The 18,837-nt window shown below is 41.2% G+C and overlaps 1 protein-coding gene across 11 annotated transcripts in view; it reads left to right on the top strand.

Annotated features, from left to right (window-relative positions):
* adgrl3.1 (adhesion G protein-coupled receptor L3.1) overlaps window positions 1-18,837 on the top strand; it is a 177,721-nt gene that overhangs the window by 86,960 nt on the left and 71,924 nt on the right. For all 11 annotated transcript variants that reach the window (XM_088075450.1, XM_088075459.1, XM_088075451.1 and 8 more), the window contains 2 exons: window positions 1,754-1,768; window positions 2,882-3,670. In XM_088075450.1, the coding sequence (XP_087931576.1) occupies window positions 1,754-1,768; window positions 2,882-3,670 (804 nt within the window). The remainder of the gene's footprint in view (window positions 1-1,753; window positions 1,769-2,881; window positions 3,671-18,837) is intronic.

The raw sequence follows: 18,837 nt of genomic DNA, 5'->3' as shown, positions 1-18,837 counted from the left end.
AGGGAGCTGCTTCCTTGTGGTGAACCATTTTATATCTTCACTAGTCACAGCACACACACACTCGCGCACACACACTTGTTTTAGGTTTAACACGATCTCCTTCCAGAGATTGCTTATTTATCGGGAGTTGTGCTAAGCCGCACCAGTTACCATGCATTTTTCATGAGCCTCGGATTTAATGGTTGCTGTGTGTGTGTGTGTGTGTGTGTGTGTGTGTGTGTGTGTGTGTTTCTGTGTGTCACATGTGTTTGTGTACGTCTCCTGGCTGCTGATGAGTTTTAGCTTTAATGTGTTAAAGAATTCATGCATGTGCTGTGTAAGATGGAGTGTGCTATATATAAACATAGACCAGCCGGAAGTCCTTCAACATGTTTTTTTTTTGTTTTTTTACTATGAGGAGTCTGATTGTCTCCTCTCCTCCCCTCCTGTTTCCTTTCTTATGCTCTTCAGTCCTCCTCTTCTCTCTCCCCTCCCTTCTTTTCCCTACTCTCTTCTGCTCCTCTGCTCCTTCTCTCCCCTCCTCCCTCCTTCCCTCTTTCTCCTCTCCTCTTTCCTCTCCTTCTTTCTCCCCCTTCCTTCTCTATGATCTCCTCTCCCTCCTCCTCTACCTTTTCTCCTCCTCTCTCCTGTCCCCTCTTTTTCTCTCCCCTCCTCTTCTTCCTGCCTTTCTCCTCTTCTCTCCTCCTCGCTCTTCTCTCTACTTCTTTCTCCTCCCCTCCTCTCTCCCTCCCTCCTCCTACCCTCCTTCTTGCTTATCTTCTCTCCTCCTCTCCTACATCGTCCTCTCTGCTCCACTCTTGCCTCCTCTCCTTCTCTCTCCTGTCCTGTCCTCTCCTCCTCCTCCTCTTCCTCCTCCTCCTCCTCCACCTCCTCTCCAGGGACCAGTTCCATTCAGCAGGTCTCTAACGGTCTTGAAAGACACAGGGGCACTGCCTGCAGGATTAGGTTTCTGCCATGTTCACATTCCACTCGGGCCCCCTGGGAGCCAGCTGGAATGGAATTCATATGTTTAAGAGGCTCCAAGCAAGTGTGCACATTTCATCGCGGGGCGACGCGAGCGCACCTCCGCCGAGGCTCTGAGGATAACGCTTTGAATATAATAGACAGGGAATTGGTGTTGGGGTTGAGGCGAACCGGTGCATTCAGCGTGCTCCCACCTCCACACACAGATGATTGTGCACTCGGAGGTGCGCAGAGTAGGTGACACACACAAAGCTCGCCAGTGCATCAGAGAGTGTTTTAATGTGGCAGCTTTGGCTGGTCCACTGAAATGCAATCCCAGTAATCAAATCAGTTTTCTGGTTTTCGTTATTCCCTTGCTATTAGCATATATTAAAGAGCTCATTATCTCAGGTCATTGCTGTATTTTGTCCTGCACATGTGAATGTGTGGGTTTTTCTACGTCATGCTCTTGTGCGCTCTCACTCTCCCTCCTGTGGCACGTGTGTTTCTGTTCGCCCCATATGTGTGTGTGACATATGCGAGATGCATTACTGTCAGATAGCTTCCCCGTTGCAGAGCAGTCTCCTCAGACGCTTACATAATGTTATTACTGATCACACATGGAGAGCATCCTGGCACTCTCACAAGGTTAGAATGAAATATGAGAATGATTATGAAGATCCGAGATTGTATTATCATGATTTCCTTATTATTGCATCATTAATCTATTTTTGTCTCTTGTCTCCATCTCTTTCTTTCTCTCTCTCTCTCTCTCTCACTCTTCAAATGGTTTGCCTATGGCTCCCTGCAGAAGTGGAACAAAAAGGTAAGTCTGCAAAAAAAAGCAAAAAAAAAAAGAAAAAAAAAAAAGCACGCCCACATTTCACACATGCTCAAAAACCCGGGGTTGGGTGTCACTTTTTGATGCTGGCGCCTGAAGCGTTTTGTACCTCATGGCAGAATGACATCTCTTTCAAAGTCACTGCTGCTATTTTAAGACAGCTTGATCTCAGCATATAGAGGCAATTTGGAAACACTGGTTCTCATTAGACACACTCTGGGCCCCATATTATTATATGGTATCGCGTAGAATGTCACTTAAACTCTCCATGAGTCGAGCGGGCTTTTTACGAGCAGCCAATGAACAGAGGATTACAATGACATTTAATATTTCTTTCCTGTGATATAAAAAAAATACAATGAATAGCCAATGAAAATTCAATCAATATTCCCGGCCCTTTGTGTCGGATCTTATTGGGAAGAATGGGGGAAAAAAAACGCACATCTGGCCTCGACTTTGTGTGTTTCTATGTGTGTGTGTGTGTGTGTGTGTGTATGCGACAACATTCCAATTAAATTACAAAGGTCCCTGTGACTCCGGTCCCAGAATTTATTACATCTCCCACATCACTCATAAAACATGACCCCAGTATTCAAAGATGGGAATACCAAGAATGGAGTGGGAAATGAATTATTGTAACAATTGCAGAAACAGCAGGCGATAAAAGGACGTGTTGGGCCCTACAGTTGGTTGTTCCTGACAGAGATAGAAAGGGAGGGAAGGGAAGAAAGAGCTATGAGACTAATGAGGAGCCAGGGAGGGAGGGAGAAGTGGGAATTGAGGGAAAGGGAGGGAAGTAGAACAAAATGTGCCATTTTCTCTTTTTCTCTTAGCTGTGAGAGAAGGGTATTATCCGCTGAATGGGAGGCATGCTGCTGCCGTTCTTGAGAATGACAGTGACTATACAACATCCGAATCACAACACAGCGAGCCTATCGTGTCATCGTCACTCAATGGTGGTTAAGGTTGCGTTACAACACAATTTAACATTTATGAAAAGAGGCAAACATTTCCAAGGCGCTGTCAGAGAATCTAGAGAGAATAGTTGACATTTTACTGTAAAAATGTATCTAATGTGAGAATTTTTGTCTTCCTCAGTATTTCTCTGCCCCGGTATTCTGCGAGGAGTTTACCAAAGTGAGCATCTCTTTGAGTCAGATCACCAGTCTGGTGCGTGGTGCAAGGACCCGCTGCAGGCCTCGGACAAGATCTACTACATGCCGTGGACACCATACCGCACAGACACACTCACAGAGTACTCATCAAAAGAGGACTTCATCGCAGGCCGTCCCACCACAACTTATAAACTCCCACATCGTGTAGATGGGACTGGTTTTGTTGTCTATGACGGCGCACTCTTCTTCAACAAGGAGCGCACCCGCAACATTGTAAAGTTTGACCTGCGCACTCGCATCAAGAGCGGTGAGGCTATTATCGCTAACGCGAACTACCACGACACCTCGCCGTACCGCTGGGGGGGCAAGTCGGACATTGACCTAGCAGTGGATGAGAATGGACTGTGGGTGATCTATGCAACGGAGCAGAACAACGGGCGCATCGTGGTGAGCCAGCTCAACCCTTACACCCTGCGAATCGAAGGCTCCTGGGACACAAGCTACGACAAACGCTCCGCCTCCAATGCTTTCATGATCTGCGGCGTCTTGTACGTAGTCAAAACCGTTTATGAAGACGACGATAATGAAGGGACCGGAAACAAAATCGACTACATGTACAACACTGATAAGAGCAAGGAGATGACGGTTAACATACCGTTCCCTAATTCCTACCAGTACATCGCCGCAGTGGATTACAACCCGAGGGACAACCTGCTGTACGTGTGGAATAACTACCACGTGGTCAAGTACTCGCTGGACTTTGGCAACAATGGTAGGTCAATCCTGCTGTTCTTTCTTTACCTCTCCCTTCTCCCTTCCTTCTCAATATCTTTAGTTAATTCGTACCATGTGTAATAATAAGAAACTGGAATTATGGCCTCGTGGTTGTATGCCTCTGCTCAGCAAAGCGGTCAGGTTACAGTTAAAATCCATGTCTGTCCAGACTCATAAGTATCCATGACAGATGACAAAGTTTCAAATATGGATGTTGCTGCAAGATGCTACAAATTCTAAAACATGGATGCTTCACACACATCTTTAACCTGGTGGAAAATTTGATCTATACAATCAGCAGTCTCAAAGTGGGAATCCAAAATTAGTGTCACCAATTCAGCATCTGACCAAACTCATGTTTTCAAATTTTGATATTAAATAACAGCCAGGGAAGTGTTTTGGCAGAATATTATGATGTCATGGCAACGCCATCCTGTCATTATCTTATCCTGTTTGACAGTTGTGTTAATTTTTTTCCATAATTAGCATCTGAATTTCTTGACTTGCGGCTAAAAACATGTTTTGTCAGGTCACACAGATCTTTGACCACCAAATTCTATTCCGTTCATACTTGTTTGTGCCAAATTTGAGGAAATTCCCTTAAGAAATCTTGTATTAACGAGAATGAGACAAATGCAAGGTCACAATGACCCTTACTTTTGACTACCAATTTCTAATCAAATCATCCTTTGGTGCAAGTGGGAGCTTGTGCCAAATTTGAGAAAATTCCATTGAGGATGTCTTGAGATATCGTGTTCACAAAAGTGAGACAGATGCAAGGTCACAGTCACATTGACCTTTGACTACCAAATTTTAAATGAGTTCCTCCTTGAGTCCAAGAGGACGTTTGTGCCAAATTTGAGAAAATTCCCTTAAGGACTTTTTGAGATATGGAGAATGAGACAGAAACAAAGTGACAATGAGCTTGACCTTTGACGTTTAAATTCTGATCAGTTCATTTATGAGTCCAAGTGAACGTTTGTGTTCTTGAGATATTGCATCGATGAGAATGAGATGGACACAAGGTAACAATGACCTTGACCTTTGGTGACACAATTCAAATCAGCTCAACATTGAGTCCAAATGGACTTCTGTGCCAAATTTAAAGAAAGTACCTCAAAGTGTTCTTGAGATATCACATTCAAAAGAATGAGACAGACGGACAGATGGCCAGGCAAACCATAAACATAATGCCTCCTGCCATGACTACTGTCAACGCAGAAACATAAAAAGATGCAGGTTTAAGTACTTTCCCCCAATAAATTTCTTTGACAGGCTGTGGTGTGATTTTTTTTAAATCTTCACATGAAATACCTCGGCATACTTGTAATGCTTTTAATATTCATTCATTTTAATATTCATAATGATTTCTGCTTTTTTTGTCGTTGTGACATAAGGAATACTTACAGCCACTAATCTTCATCTAATAATTAATTCTGCAAAATGACTTAAAAAAAAGAAGAAAAAGAAGTGCCATCTGTGCCGTCACAGTTTTCAATTATGACTGTTCCCCCACCACCCCACCCCTGCTATCTTGCATGTTTTGAAAATTTAAAAAAACAAAAACTTAAGAATCCTTTTCCTGGATATACCTGTCCATCATAGATGTCTGCGGAGTTGTCAAAGAATAATTCGCAACATGAAGAATACCTTGAGCTGTACCTTTAGGGGAATATCTTAAATGGTGTTATGCTGAGCCTGACATACTGTTAATACCTCTTGCCTTTTACTGTACCACTTGCCAGCCCTCTTTTTAGTTTCCCCAACTGCTTAACAAATTGTAATGCTTTCCTGAGTATGGAGCCAGGAGTGTCTGAAGGGAAGGGAAAGTGGTACCGCTTTCATACAGGACATCCGTTTATGATGACAATCTGAAGACACTTCAACCTGTGTTTGAACTTATTTTGCTTTGTTGTCACCCATTTCTTTGGGACTGCTCTCAAAGGTTTATCTCTGGTTGATAAACTAACCATTCACATGAACCCAAATTTAGAAGCATACATTTCACCACTAAAACAACACAAACACAATATCAGTGGTTCATGGAAGTCCATTTTACTGTTAGAAGCCAAATATTACCCAATGGGTTTGGTGGAGACCAAAACAGAGCTAAAAGTAGAGTGAATATTGAGCTTCCATTCAATTGAGCTTACAGGCAGCTGCTCGCACACACATTTACCACAGCAATTCTAAAAGGTGATAATGTGTCAATGTTGTGTTTACAGCTTATTCCGCTGCCAAATGTCCCAATAAATCAATTACTGCTGCTTCAAGTGCAGCTTTTAAATCCTTTGAGCACCACAAAACATCATCTTCATTATTTACCATGAGGGGTAAGAAACAATGAGTAATCCAAAGGCCTGTACTTGAAGCCAGTTGAAATGTCTTTTGGCTTCCCCAAACTTAACATTGGTCATCTGGATAACTGGTACCAAGAAGCTGATTACCAACTAATTTAGCCAAATCTGGGTTTTTCTATCCAGCCCCAAACACATTCATGTTCACACTTTGAAACCTGGACTGACATCAAGTTCCTTGTGCTGTAATAAGACACTTTTCAAAAGTATTTCAACCTTTGGGTCCTGAGCAAGTTGGTTTACTTACTTTCAAAAATGTGGGGAAAAAAGGGAATGAGCAACTCAGTAAGAAATGTCCTAAAATGGCAAATGGCAATTATTTTTTTAAGCTAGAAAAAATGTCCAAAGAATTATATTTCTAATTATCAATTATATATTTAAAATGATTTTACAGAATAATTACCATTTTTCAGCAGTTTTTAGATAGATCGATAGATAATTTTCATGTACTTTTTTTAAAAGTACAAGAAAGCTTTTTTTCTTCTACCCATATGTTTCAAAGAAATCAGGCCAATTTTCCCTGGTTTTAAAGGTTTAAAAATGTGCAGTTGTTGATGATATGAGTAAAAACGGTGATAGTTATTACCTGCGGTAATGCTGTGTTTTAGGGACGGCAAAAAGTAATATTTATCAAAGTGCAATGCTGTTGATAGCCTGTAGTCTTATAACAGAATAAGCAGCTTTCAAAGGAAGAAAATCAAACATTAAAAGTAGGCCAAGGCTTAAAATATGTGTAGGTATTATTAAATATAACTTAAGTACAGAGTGAGTGTTCTTTGCTATTTAGTTGGATGACTAAGTAACTACTCTGAATATGTCACATAAAACACTTCAAAGTAATGCCAGACTGTTTGTGCTACCAAAGTAAAGAGTGGGAAAGTAGTTAATGACTGATGAGGTCTATCTGACCGAAATATTGCATCATGGGAGCCAATGAACAGTTTGTGGACTTTTCTTATAAAACAGACAGTCTTATGTTTATTTCCAGTTCTCACCACACAGGTGTCTCATGTTATTTTGAGCGGCAGTGATGGAATCAGAGTGTAAAAACAGCCACACTTGTCAGCCATCACTCTGGGGACATAATAAGCTTTACACAACAAATCATCATAGTATGTTTAGTGTCATAAACAGCCTCTCTGTTTGCTAGAAGCTCTGTTTTACTAAAGACCATCTTGCAAAAAGATCACTCCAGCTGCGATACAATCATCTGCAAGTTTAAACAAATGAGGGCCAGGGGCGCAAAGTGGAAGGACAATGGCCCCTTCCCTAATTCCTACCTCCCTAATTCCACCATCTGTGCTCACTACCACACCCATGTTTGAACTCTGAACCTTCAGTGTGATCTCAGCTACACTTTTGTTATGTTTTGTGAACTGGGGAGTAAAGTAGTGTTGCCAATGGCCCTTTTCCTGCTTCCTATCTTTGCACTTCTAGCCCCCTTGCTTGGACTTCACCCATCTTTGAAGACAGACCTATGAACACCTGGCAAAGTACTCATGACTTCTGTATGGGCTTGCTGAGAATAGGTGCCACCGGGATCAGATTTTACTATGATGACACACACACAGACTTGCAAAGCAATACCAGACATTGCGATATGGTCATGGCTTGTAAAAAACCAAATGATTGTAGAGTAAAGGTGAGGATTTCTGAAGCAACTTCACCTACTTTCAAGGTGCATGGAGAAGGGAGATGAATCAAACATGTAGAAACTCCAGCAACACTTGCAGTATCTAAAACAACTTTATTAAAAGACCATTGCATTTCTGGATGTGGCCTGGATGACCCTGCATTGGTCTTGTTGACACTTTCTTTGCACATTTTAATCAATAAATATTATCTGCAATTATTAAAATAAAATGCAGATACAGATAACGGGCAAGATGCCAAATACTGGCCTCAATAATCATCCAAGCTGATAATCTGTCAACCTCTTGCAGTTTTCTTTTGTGTTTTTGTTTTTATCTTTGTTTATCTAAGCTGTACAGTGCCTGACCTGTTCAAAAACCCAGGTCAGAAGGGTCATGAATCAAATTTGCAGGTTAACTTATATCCTTCAACCACCAAAACCGGTTTTAACAAGGACGACTTCGTCCATCTAAGATGAATACTGCATAACCCAGAGTGACTCTCTTTCAACTCTGGAGTGAGGTTAGTGTCCACCCTCCCCTCCTTCCCTCCTCTGGATGGAAGGGCTTAGGCCCCTGGAGCCTGAAGGGCTATTTGCCCAGCGTAATTGCCTTTCAGCACCTTTCTATGGAGTGGTCAAGGCAGTCTGGCTGCGTGTCTTATTAAATGATGTCTGAATTAATGCATGCTCTTACATGCAGTTAGGAGGCGCAGTACAAGGAATTATAGAGAGAGGCAGTGTTAAACTTGGTTTCTACCGATCAGTGTGTGTGTGTGTGTGTGTGCGCAGAGAGGCCTTGCTGTAAAAATGTTTGTGTGTGTGTGTGTGCGTGTGTGTTTGTGTGTGTGTTTATGCATTAATAATGGTTCATGCCCGTGTGCTAATTTTGGTATGACTTTGTGTAGCTCTGTTCATGAGTGTGCATACGTGTTTATTGGTGCAAGCTTTGAGAGTGTGATCACTCTCATAATGGAGCTCTGGGTGTCTCAGGAGGCTCTAAAGAGGAGATCAATGGGGATTCAATGTGGAGAATGACCTCCAGTGCACAGCAACAAGCCAGACTGCTGACCAGCGGGAGATAAATACATACAATCAATGCCGCCCCGCTCCTTTGCTCCCTTCCTCGCTCCGCTCCCTCACTCAATGAAGACAAGGAATAAATTAACTACCTTAACTGCATGATTTTCTCATTCTTCAGAAAATGAGGCGACAAGTCGATTCATTCGAGTTTGATTTTGTTGTTGTATGCGGACCCTATATTTTGCTCTTCATTCCGTCTAGACTTGCCAACAAAAGGTGTTTTTCTGTTTAGATCACTGTAAATATATAAAGCGTATGCTGTAAGGTAAACTCTCTAAGTTCAAGCCCTGTTTTTTTCTTCCATACTGGGTTCAGGAAACAGGCCAAGGTAAGGGGCTATTGTGACGGTTTCCACTTATTACCGCTGTAGCCTAATGCTCGCCCTGTTTTTCTTTGGGCTCATATGGACTTCTTGAAGATATAATATGAGACAGGAAATGGACTGTGGAGTAAGAGAAGGCCACTGAGGACTGAGTGCAATTGGGGTATAATGCAGAGATCGCCAATTACTGTGTTTTGTCTGTCCAACTGGCTAACAAAGGCAGCACACTGGACACTTTGGAAGAGGTCATTCTAAAGCATCTACACTGTTTGGACTAGAGGGTTTATTTATAAGTGTACAGAGATGAAGTTCACATATTAATTAACTGATTAGCTGAGAAGGAATAAGAAATAATAAGTTTATTCTTCCTCCCGTTCCTTTTCGAACATGTAAGATGCAATTTCTTATTGCTTATTTGAATCTATTCATTGTTTTTTTTTTGTATAGGTTATCATCCATTTTTGTAATTGCCATTTTATTTAATTTTTATCTTTTTCTGTTTGCTTGTTTTACATGTTCGAAAAATATCTATCTATCTATAATAACTTTGCAAATTCTGTATAACTGCATAATAGCATTTTATCTCACAGGGCTGGGAACTTTGTTGATATTCAATATCTGGATATGAGACTAGACATTGTCTTAGATTTTGAATTAGTAATATTGCAAGCATCAACTTTTCCCATTTTTAAATGCTGCAAAACAGTAAAGGGATTCTGAACTTATAACACTGTTCTAGCTGTTCTATTATTTGCCTTTACTTACTTTATTAATCTAAAATTTCATTGAGTAAATATTGTATAAAAGCACCAATTATCAACTCATGTCTTTGTCATTCTGGGAAATGCAAATTTGTGTCAGGTAGGCAAATTCGACAAAGGAACCCTGACATTCTTACCCTAACCCTGACCAATGTCACTCCTAATGCCAAAACCTAAACACCCCAAGGCAATAAGTACTAGCAACTAATATAGAGAGCAGGGCGATTCTTTCTTTCACTATCCTAGTATTCACAAACCTGTGCTGACAGAACCAGGGTTACAATATCGTAACCTCCATTCTAGTGTTGGTGCTTGAAATAAGACTGCATTAAACACTGCTGCATTTGAGGAGTTTGGCGTTTTTTTAAAGTAAGCAAAAAGGTGTGTAGATAAAGTGTTTGCATCCCTCAGGGTATACAGTATTGAAAGAAGAATCGAGTTGACCTCTGTATTGAAAATGTAAACATCCAGCCTAGCCCTTTACATCACATGAGGTTTGCTTTAATCATAAAAAGTTAAACAGCACAGGGAGAAAACAAAAACAGCAAAGTTTAGTTCACCTTAGGCCAACAGATAATATAAAAGGTTTACTCTCATGCATCCCATCACACTTGATGCAGCACGCTGCAGAAAATCATCTTTTTGAAATGCATATTTTTCTCCCTCGGTACCTAAGAAGAAAGTGGACTGCCTCTCTACATTTATTGTCTCCCTTGTCTGTTTGTGTTTCTTCTTTGTCTGTTAAATACCCATTCTCCCCGTCTCTCACACAAGCACATGCACTCACAATGGCAGGAATCTCAATATTCCCTTTCCCCCTTCTCGTATATCTCTTTTACTCCGTGTTTTCCGCTGTTTTTCTCTCTGTCGCCCTTATCTCCCGCTTAATCTGCCCTCCTTTTTCTGCGCCCAACCCTTTCCCACATCACACAAAGCTATTTCATCGAGTGTCCTTAGATGTATATATTATAGAGGCCTGGTGCGTGAATGCCTACTCAGAGTCAGAGTCAAAGTCACTTGTCTCCGCATCACCCCTTCCTCCCCCGCCCCACACTCCCCAAACACTCTCTCACTCTCTACTGTTTATGGAGTTGTTTCATCATGTCTTCTTACATGCATATTATAGAGGCCTGCCCTACGCAAGCGGCATGGCTCCGATGAAACATTTGAATAATTTATCACCTCCAGTCTGCCTTGCCACACTTTAGAAAGTTTTCCCAACAAAGTCGCAAAATTATTCATGTTATCTGCATCTTCGGGAAGGGAGGGGCTAACAGGGATGAAACTAAATAGATTTCAACTCGTACACGCTGCCTTTCCACATCTCTGTGTCTCCCTTATTTTCTTTCTCCTCATTTTGGTTTCATTTTCTCCTGCTACCCCACTTCTTACTTTTAGACTTTTTTCAATTTCAGCGTCATGAAGTCAAACCATGCTGCACTGATTTGTGTTTTTATGGACTGGGTCAAAGCCCACCCAACCACATTAAAGCAGGTTGCGGTGGCATGATATGGGCTTCTTCATCATTTGGGGATGACTCAGTGTCACCATTCAGTGACAATTCAGCATCATATCTAACCCTAACTGTGTCTCACCCTAACCTAACCTCCCAAATGTAAACGTAACACTGTTTTTGATAAATTGTTTTTTTTTAAATTTGTTTTATTTAATCCATCCACCTGACAGGAGTGGCATATCAATGTGTTGATTAAACAGCATTTTTACTTCACACGTGTGCCTTTGGATTGTCACAACAAAACGCCACTCTAAAATGTGCACTTTGTTCACACGACAAAATGCCACAGATTTTCCAAGTTGTCAGGAAGTGTGTCATTGGCGTGCTGACTGCAAAAATGCCCATCAAAACTGTCGCCCATGAGCCGAATGTTCATTTCATTACCATAGATCATTTCTAATGTCGTTTCCCTGAATTCAGCTGTACATCCAGCGTAAGGCAAAGGGCTACATATGCTCCCCTAGTGGTGTTGTCTCACTTTAAAACTTTAAGGTGATAATCTACATAAATTCAGGTGAGATAATCTGATTGCACATACTACAGGATAGAATTAGCACCTTTATGCCTAGATTATTTTTATGTCATTAAGAAACAGTGTTAAAGAACTTAATCAAAGGAGATAAAGGTACAGTGTTTTACAACTGGTTACAGGCATTTTATAATGATTACATATTGTTAAAACCACAAAAGCATTTTGTTGCTACTGTTCTATTTTTCAACTAGCATTTGCTGCATGTTGGCCTGTCACGATTATTGCATTATCGACTTATCACACAATAAATACGTGACCTTGACCATTATTTCTGACTTTGATATGGCCTCTTATGGCCTCTGTGATAATGTCATCAACATTTTAATCAACATGATGCCATAATAAACAGCAGTTTTTTTCAGCCATCATTAAGACTCAAGTGCATGGACACTCTTCTTTTTTTTTCCTTTCAGACAAACACTTAAAAGATGACACAGCGTAGATTACCCGTCACCAACGCTGCACTTTTGGAGCAGATGACACACAGTCATGATAGTCTTTAGCTTGTCAACCCTTAGCAATTAGCCAAAAAAGTCTGGTGTTTGTAGTTTTACCCTCCAACAACTTCATCCTCCACTCCGTGAACCCACCAGCAAACTGCCCAGCTACTAAGCCATCCACCCCCAGGACCTGACCCCACACAGCAGCCTGATTATGGAGCTAATTGCGGTTTTCCTGGACCTGAGCTTGTCAATTAGTCAAAAGAGACATCACTTGGTTTCGTTTTCACATTAAATCTCAAGCTCAGTCATTCTGGGTTACTGCTATAAATGTACTTTAATTCTTTAAAATACTCTCTCGTATATGTTAAGCTGCATTAATTCAATTTAATTTTTTTTTTTTTCCATTTTTGTCCTTGTTCCAGTTCCAGTGTCTGAATATTGCAAAGAGTTAAAGTTCACTGCTCTTTGAAAAGATGCGCTTGCATTATTATGCAATTTTATTATTATGACAGTGGCATAAAATGGTCCAAAATTTACAATAACATTGTTTATCCTAATTATTTCTGGAAGAATTTATCGTCAGACAAAAGTAGTTATTATGACAGGCCTAACCGTTCTGCTCTTTTTTCTAACCTCTAAATAATGCTGTACAAAACAATAATTAATAGTGTAAAGATATGTCAGACTTGACAGGTTGCTCCTTAACAATATTTAAGTACAAGGCAAATTTGAGGTCCAATAGCACCAACAACTGGTTGTTTTTGCTTTTGTCTACATTAATTTGAGAGCTTGGGTGCATTTTGCCCGGGCATTATTTTTGTGTTGAGTTTTGAAAAAGGACAAAATGCTAACTCAGTGTGACATCCATGTAACCACAAATTAAAACTCAATTATCCTGGCCTGTTTGCTTATTTCACTCAAATATTTAAAGTGTCCAAAGTGATCACCTCAATCTTAATTAGAGAGCAATCAAATGCTGGCATTCTATTCTAATCTATTAAATACACACTTGTATAGAGATGACCTCTATTTGCCACTTTCGCCACTCTGTCAGTTTACGGAAATTTAGAGGTTCACCTTTGAACTCTTAATGGCTGGAATCACAGAGTTCCATTTCCTAAGGAAGTCAAGCATGGAGTTTCTATTGTCTTTACCCCCTCTCCACTTATTTACGCCACCCTCGCCCACCCCTCCCCCACCCATCCCTTCCCTTCTCTCCCCTCTCCCTTCTTGCCTTTCTTGGCCGCAGATTGCAATCAAGCGACATGGCGAAGCAGTGCAGGAAATGTTGGAAACAAGCTAAAGTGGGGAGAAAAACAAGAGTTAATGGTTGAAGTGGGGACCCTCTTTCACCAGATCACTGATTGGAGCGACCCTCAGCACATTTCTGGATTTTCACACAAAGTTGTGTGTGTGTGAGTGTGCACACTGTCTGCTTGTAAAGTCCCTCACCAAACTGACTGTCAACACTTCTTGAGATGATTTGGCTAAAATGAAGGCAGGTTTACTTTGCATGTTTTTTGATTTTGTACAAAGTATAAACCGCTGAATTCAAATGATTGAATGATTCAAGTGGGTGAAGTTTGGGACTTGACTTATTTATGTATTTACATATTTATTCTGTCTGCAGGCTACAGCACAACAAAGTAAAAAAAACAACAATAAATCCAATTAAAGTAGACCAAAAAATAGAAACTATATGACCATGACCATGTACATAGTTTGTAACAGTAGAAGCACTGATACGACCAAAACAACAAAATCCTTCCACAGAATTTAACTTGAAAAACAATCCACATTTAAAATACTCTTGGTGTGGTATGATGCTATGTGGTGGATGGAAGGTCACAGCCATGGCAGCCAGTTGTGCCTGGTGGAAATTCCTCCCAGCTCCCTTACAGTGAAGATGTTGGAGAAGATAATAAAAGCAATTGATTCGTCTCGTATCATGCCTAACTTGAATGAATCATAACAAATCAATTAGGTATGGAATTTTTCCCCAGATGCTCTGGTTCAAAATAAGACCAAACTCTTTTTTTACGGATGTCAGTTTTTGAGCTACAACGAGGGCTAAAATGTGGCCTGCAACAGAATGGTTAAGGCTTGTTGTTTACAGCCAAGCTTAATTCTGGAAAACTTGTGGCCGGTAAAGAGGAGTGAAAAGTCAGCAGTCAGCGACGTTATGAAACAGTCAATCAAGCTGTTTTTTTTTCAATAAATATGAATCACGCCAGACATGAGAGGTCTTTGAGCATACACTAATAAAGTAAAAAACACAAAATGTTAAGCTTATTGGTCCGGAGGTATGCAAGATTAGCTGTGAACAGACAGAAACAAACACACACGACAAAATGCAGGATCCCCTCAAGGCAAACACCTGTTGGAGACAAATAAATAGCCCAGTCAAACTGCTACACGAAAAAGGTCCACAATCCTATACACCAGCACATTATTATTAGTATTATACAAGGTAACATGACTACATAATATCTTTCACACTAGGCTTGGGCAGTATCACTGTCTAACAGTATACCAGGGTAGTTAGAAATCCTGAAGGTATATTTTTCAATATAGCATAAATATAGTTGCACCTCTTTCTGTTAAACTCATTGTATGTAGTGCACAGCACGCACCACCAGGGCTCAGTCTCCTGTCTCTACTGGCAGCTGAGCTGAAAGGCACCACGACACCTAGTGGTGGAGGGATGACTTACAGAACTGTGAACAGCCAGCGACTTTTTTTTTTATCACATTTGGTGATTTAAGGATTCATTTTGATAAAACTGGAGCTGGTGATTGTTGGAAATTACTAACTAGATTACAAGCACAAGTAAACAAGATGGTGTGGGTGAGTTTTATTGTGTGTGTCCGGTTTGAGTGAAGTGTTTTTATATGAGTTAAGGCAGTTAAGCCTTGTGAGTCTTCTGGGAGACTGCCAGAGAAAGTTGAATTCAAAAGGTGTACACTTCTATTTTTCTGTTTTATAAGGAAAATAGGTGTGAAAATGTTACTTGTGGGTTTCTTTAGGGTAGATTTAGGGACAAAAGGCATTTGGTATTATCTGAAATAAGCAAAGTATTTATGTTTTGTTTTGTTTTTGCAAATAACAATAGATTAATCGATCGCTAGTTATACAAATAATCGATAAAGGAAATTTATTAAGATTTGCAGTGCTAGAAGGTATGAAATATTATACAGCCCAAGCCTATTTCACACCTTAGTCCACCCTCCCGCTCTCACTTCTCCCCTCTCCCTCCCTGCCCATCTCCCTCATCCCCAAATAGATTACGACACAGCCGTCTCAGCAGAGACTGAACTCTGCTTCACAGAGTCTGGTGCACCTGTTCCACGCCTGCAGTGTGTCCTTATCGATTGCATTGCCCCAGCCAGGCCCTCTGCGTGTTTTTGGCCTCCAAGCCGCTTCCCGTCTGCCAAAAAGCAGATGCCAAATTAAGCAGCCCTAGCCAGGACAACAAGGTGGAGGGGAAACCCACAGCCTCACAGGAAGTAAAAGAGAGAAGACAGCATGCAGAAGCGTGCCGCCATAGCTGTGCATTTCATTTATGAAATATATAAAAATGTGCAATAGGGCAACAAAGTGGACACAATCTTAATTTCCAAATCATGGACTGCAGTGATAAATTATGGGGAGCAAAAGATCAAATAGCCACAGGGTCACTTGCTAAAGGCTATAGCTCTCAGTCTAACACAGTAATAAGCTTTTACTCAGTGCCTACTATATATTCATACAAGCTGTCCTCGCAGAATTGACATAAATTCAAAGCATGTCTGGAATAGGAGAGGCCACAGTCTGGACTTTAAAAGGAATATGTTGATGATTCCCTCCATTACTAAACAGAAAAACAAAACAATAAAGAGAAACTGGCCAGCACCATTAGCTCTTCGCTTTGAACAAGGGAACTTCCCCCCGATTAAGAAAGAAGCATGTAATTGGCAAACTCGCTGCAGGTGTCTCCAACCTCAGCAGTGGGATGACATGATTATGCAACGGGTAAGCCAACAGGGCCGAGCGGCGATGCGCCTGTGAGTGGAAACATTAGCTGAGGAACGTGGCGGTGCCCGGCAGCCATTTTGAGGGAGGCTCTATTAGTTGAGGTTGTTTTCTATCTCCAAGTATCACTGCTTTGAAGTGCTCCGTTCTGTCTTATCAGCAGGCGCGAGCCACTCGCCACGAGCTCTGTGTGTGTGTTGCAAGTAAGTGAAAAGTAAATTTCTGCTCGGGTGTGTGCATGCATGTGTGTGTGTGTGTGTGTGTGTGTGTGTGTGCTGTCTGGCGCACAACTGAGCAAAAAAAGTACAAGTGTGTGTGTGCACTCCAGCCATAGGGCCAGCGCGTTATCGCAGCATGCAGCCCTATTCAATGTCTGTGCTACTATCCAGCCTAGAAAGCTTTGAGCCCTCCAGTCAGATTATCATTTAGCTGCTACCCCTCTGGATCCATCCCTCCGTACTCTTCAGGATAGTGTGTGTGTGTGTGTGTGTGTGTGTGTGTGTGTGTGTGTGTGTGTGTGTGTGTGTGTAGGCAGGAACTTTTAAGGAAACTGCAAGAAAGTAATCATCTTGCATATTAAGAGGATGGTATAAGATGAGTATAATAGACACTTTGGCTCACTTCTGTGAAACTTCTGTCTTAATACAAATCCCTCTTCTCTTTGCTCCACTCTTCTTCTGCTCTCATTCGCCGTCTGCCGCTTTCTTTGACAGTGTGGGAAACTTGCCAGGGGAAGTTCATTTTCCCACTCCTCTATCCTTCTACCTTTTGTGCTGTGGATTTACGATCCCTCTGTTTACCGAGCGAGAAGTCAACAAGAGCATTCTCGGCAGAGGAAGAGACAGGCAGTCTTACCCACACTGAAAAACATCGCCACACACAGCCATATGCGCACGCACATACACACACATATACGTCTGTCTGCATGTCAGATGATCATGTGTCGGCATCCCAGGCTGACTGACAGCATCTCTCTGTGGCCTCTCCAGTGTGGTGACAGATAGACAACTCCAGGAACAAGTTTACTGCCAGCCTACCATTGTCTCACCTTCCCCCAGGCTTGCTACTGGTCAGAAAGACAAACAGAATGGAATGAAATAGAACAGAACGGTCTTCACCATTCAAACTGTTCAAAAGTTTTCAGTCATTCCAAACAAATCTGAGTTTTGTTTTCCTGACATCAGACAAAGTTGTTAACTTGTTACGCTCGGTTTCCATCGTCAGTCTGACATTGCGTCCACTCTACACTGAAAAAGAGAATTGTTGACCAGCTTAAAATAATTACTATAATTACAGTAACACATAAATAAATTATGTTGTCTCAAATTGATTTCTAAGCAATTGTGGTAATCAAACTTGATAACTTCATTGAAAAGACTTAATTTATGTGTTACCGACTGAAGTAATTATTTTAAGTGGGTTAACAATTCTATTTTTTCACTGTGACTGATTTCCGTGGGGTAGGGAGATTCTATTTCAAATCACGAGAGACCAACATGTCCACCCAGCCAGCTTTCACTTCCAACTTGTGAAATACTGGCACTGTGTCATCACAAACCCCCGCAAACAGTTCCCTGTTGCAGTGGTATGATATGCACCAGGTGCATCAGTTATGGTGGAGTCAGATGCAACAACTAAACTCATCAAATACCGCCACATTGCCAGTGGACATCGGCGTCAAACACAGATGCATCAAGGCTCTTTTCTGTGTGGTATGATACACACCGGGCAGTGGCAGTTTGTAGCACTGCCTACAAGTACCGAAATATAAAGAGCAAGACAGTTCCCATTGAGGAGGTGGGAGGAGAGGTGGATGGGTCTAACACACCCTGGACTTTCACCCTGGAACACTCCGTCTGCTTCCCATGTGAATTTTAAGTCAATCTATGATGGGGTTTTTTTCAAACTTAATCACATGCGATTGTTGCCTAAACCTATGAAAATAAACTTTAAATATAGTGTTTTACCTACATTGTAAGGTTATTTTGAAAAAGACCATGCATTTATTTATTGTGACAACAAAAGTGTATTTTGAAAATACGCAATGCATACAGCAAGCATAAATTGACACACTGCTCTGGAACATCCAAAACAGATGCAGTAGGGTACCTAGTGAATCATCTTGAGAGGTTTAGACCCACTGACAAAGTGGCAGTATTTGAGGAGTTGGGATGACAATGTGTTGATTCACTTGAATCTAACATCATTTTAATTTGACACTCGTGTAACTATGCTTGTATACTTGTTAGTCCAGGGTTTAAACAATGGAGCGGAGCAAATTAAAATACTACAACGTAAGACAATATTGACAAGTTATGTCGATTAAGAACATCCTCAATAGCAGCATCTTGTCCATTGCGCTCACCATATTATTGCTCACGGATGCACTGCTTGACAACGCTTGACAACAGCGTTTGTGTCATCCGTGACAATGTTTGGCTAATCCTAAATCTGCAGCTGCACCTCTTGGCTGTTTGTTTTTTTTTGTTGTTTTTTTTCAGAGCACTCTG

Source organism: Plectropomus leopardus, chromosome 3 (assembly GCF_026936395.1).
Source record: "Plectropomus leopardus strain MGB_pleo_1.0 chromosome 3, ASM2693639v1, whole genome shotgun sequence".
NCBI classification, from domain to species: Eukaryota; Metazoa; Chordata; class Actinopteri; order Perciformes; family Serranidae; genus Plectropomus; species Plectropomus leopardus.
The sequence above is the reverse complement of the archived record's forward strand: the minus strand, read 5'-3'. Positions and strand labels throughout refer to the sequence as shown.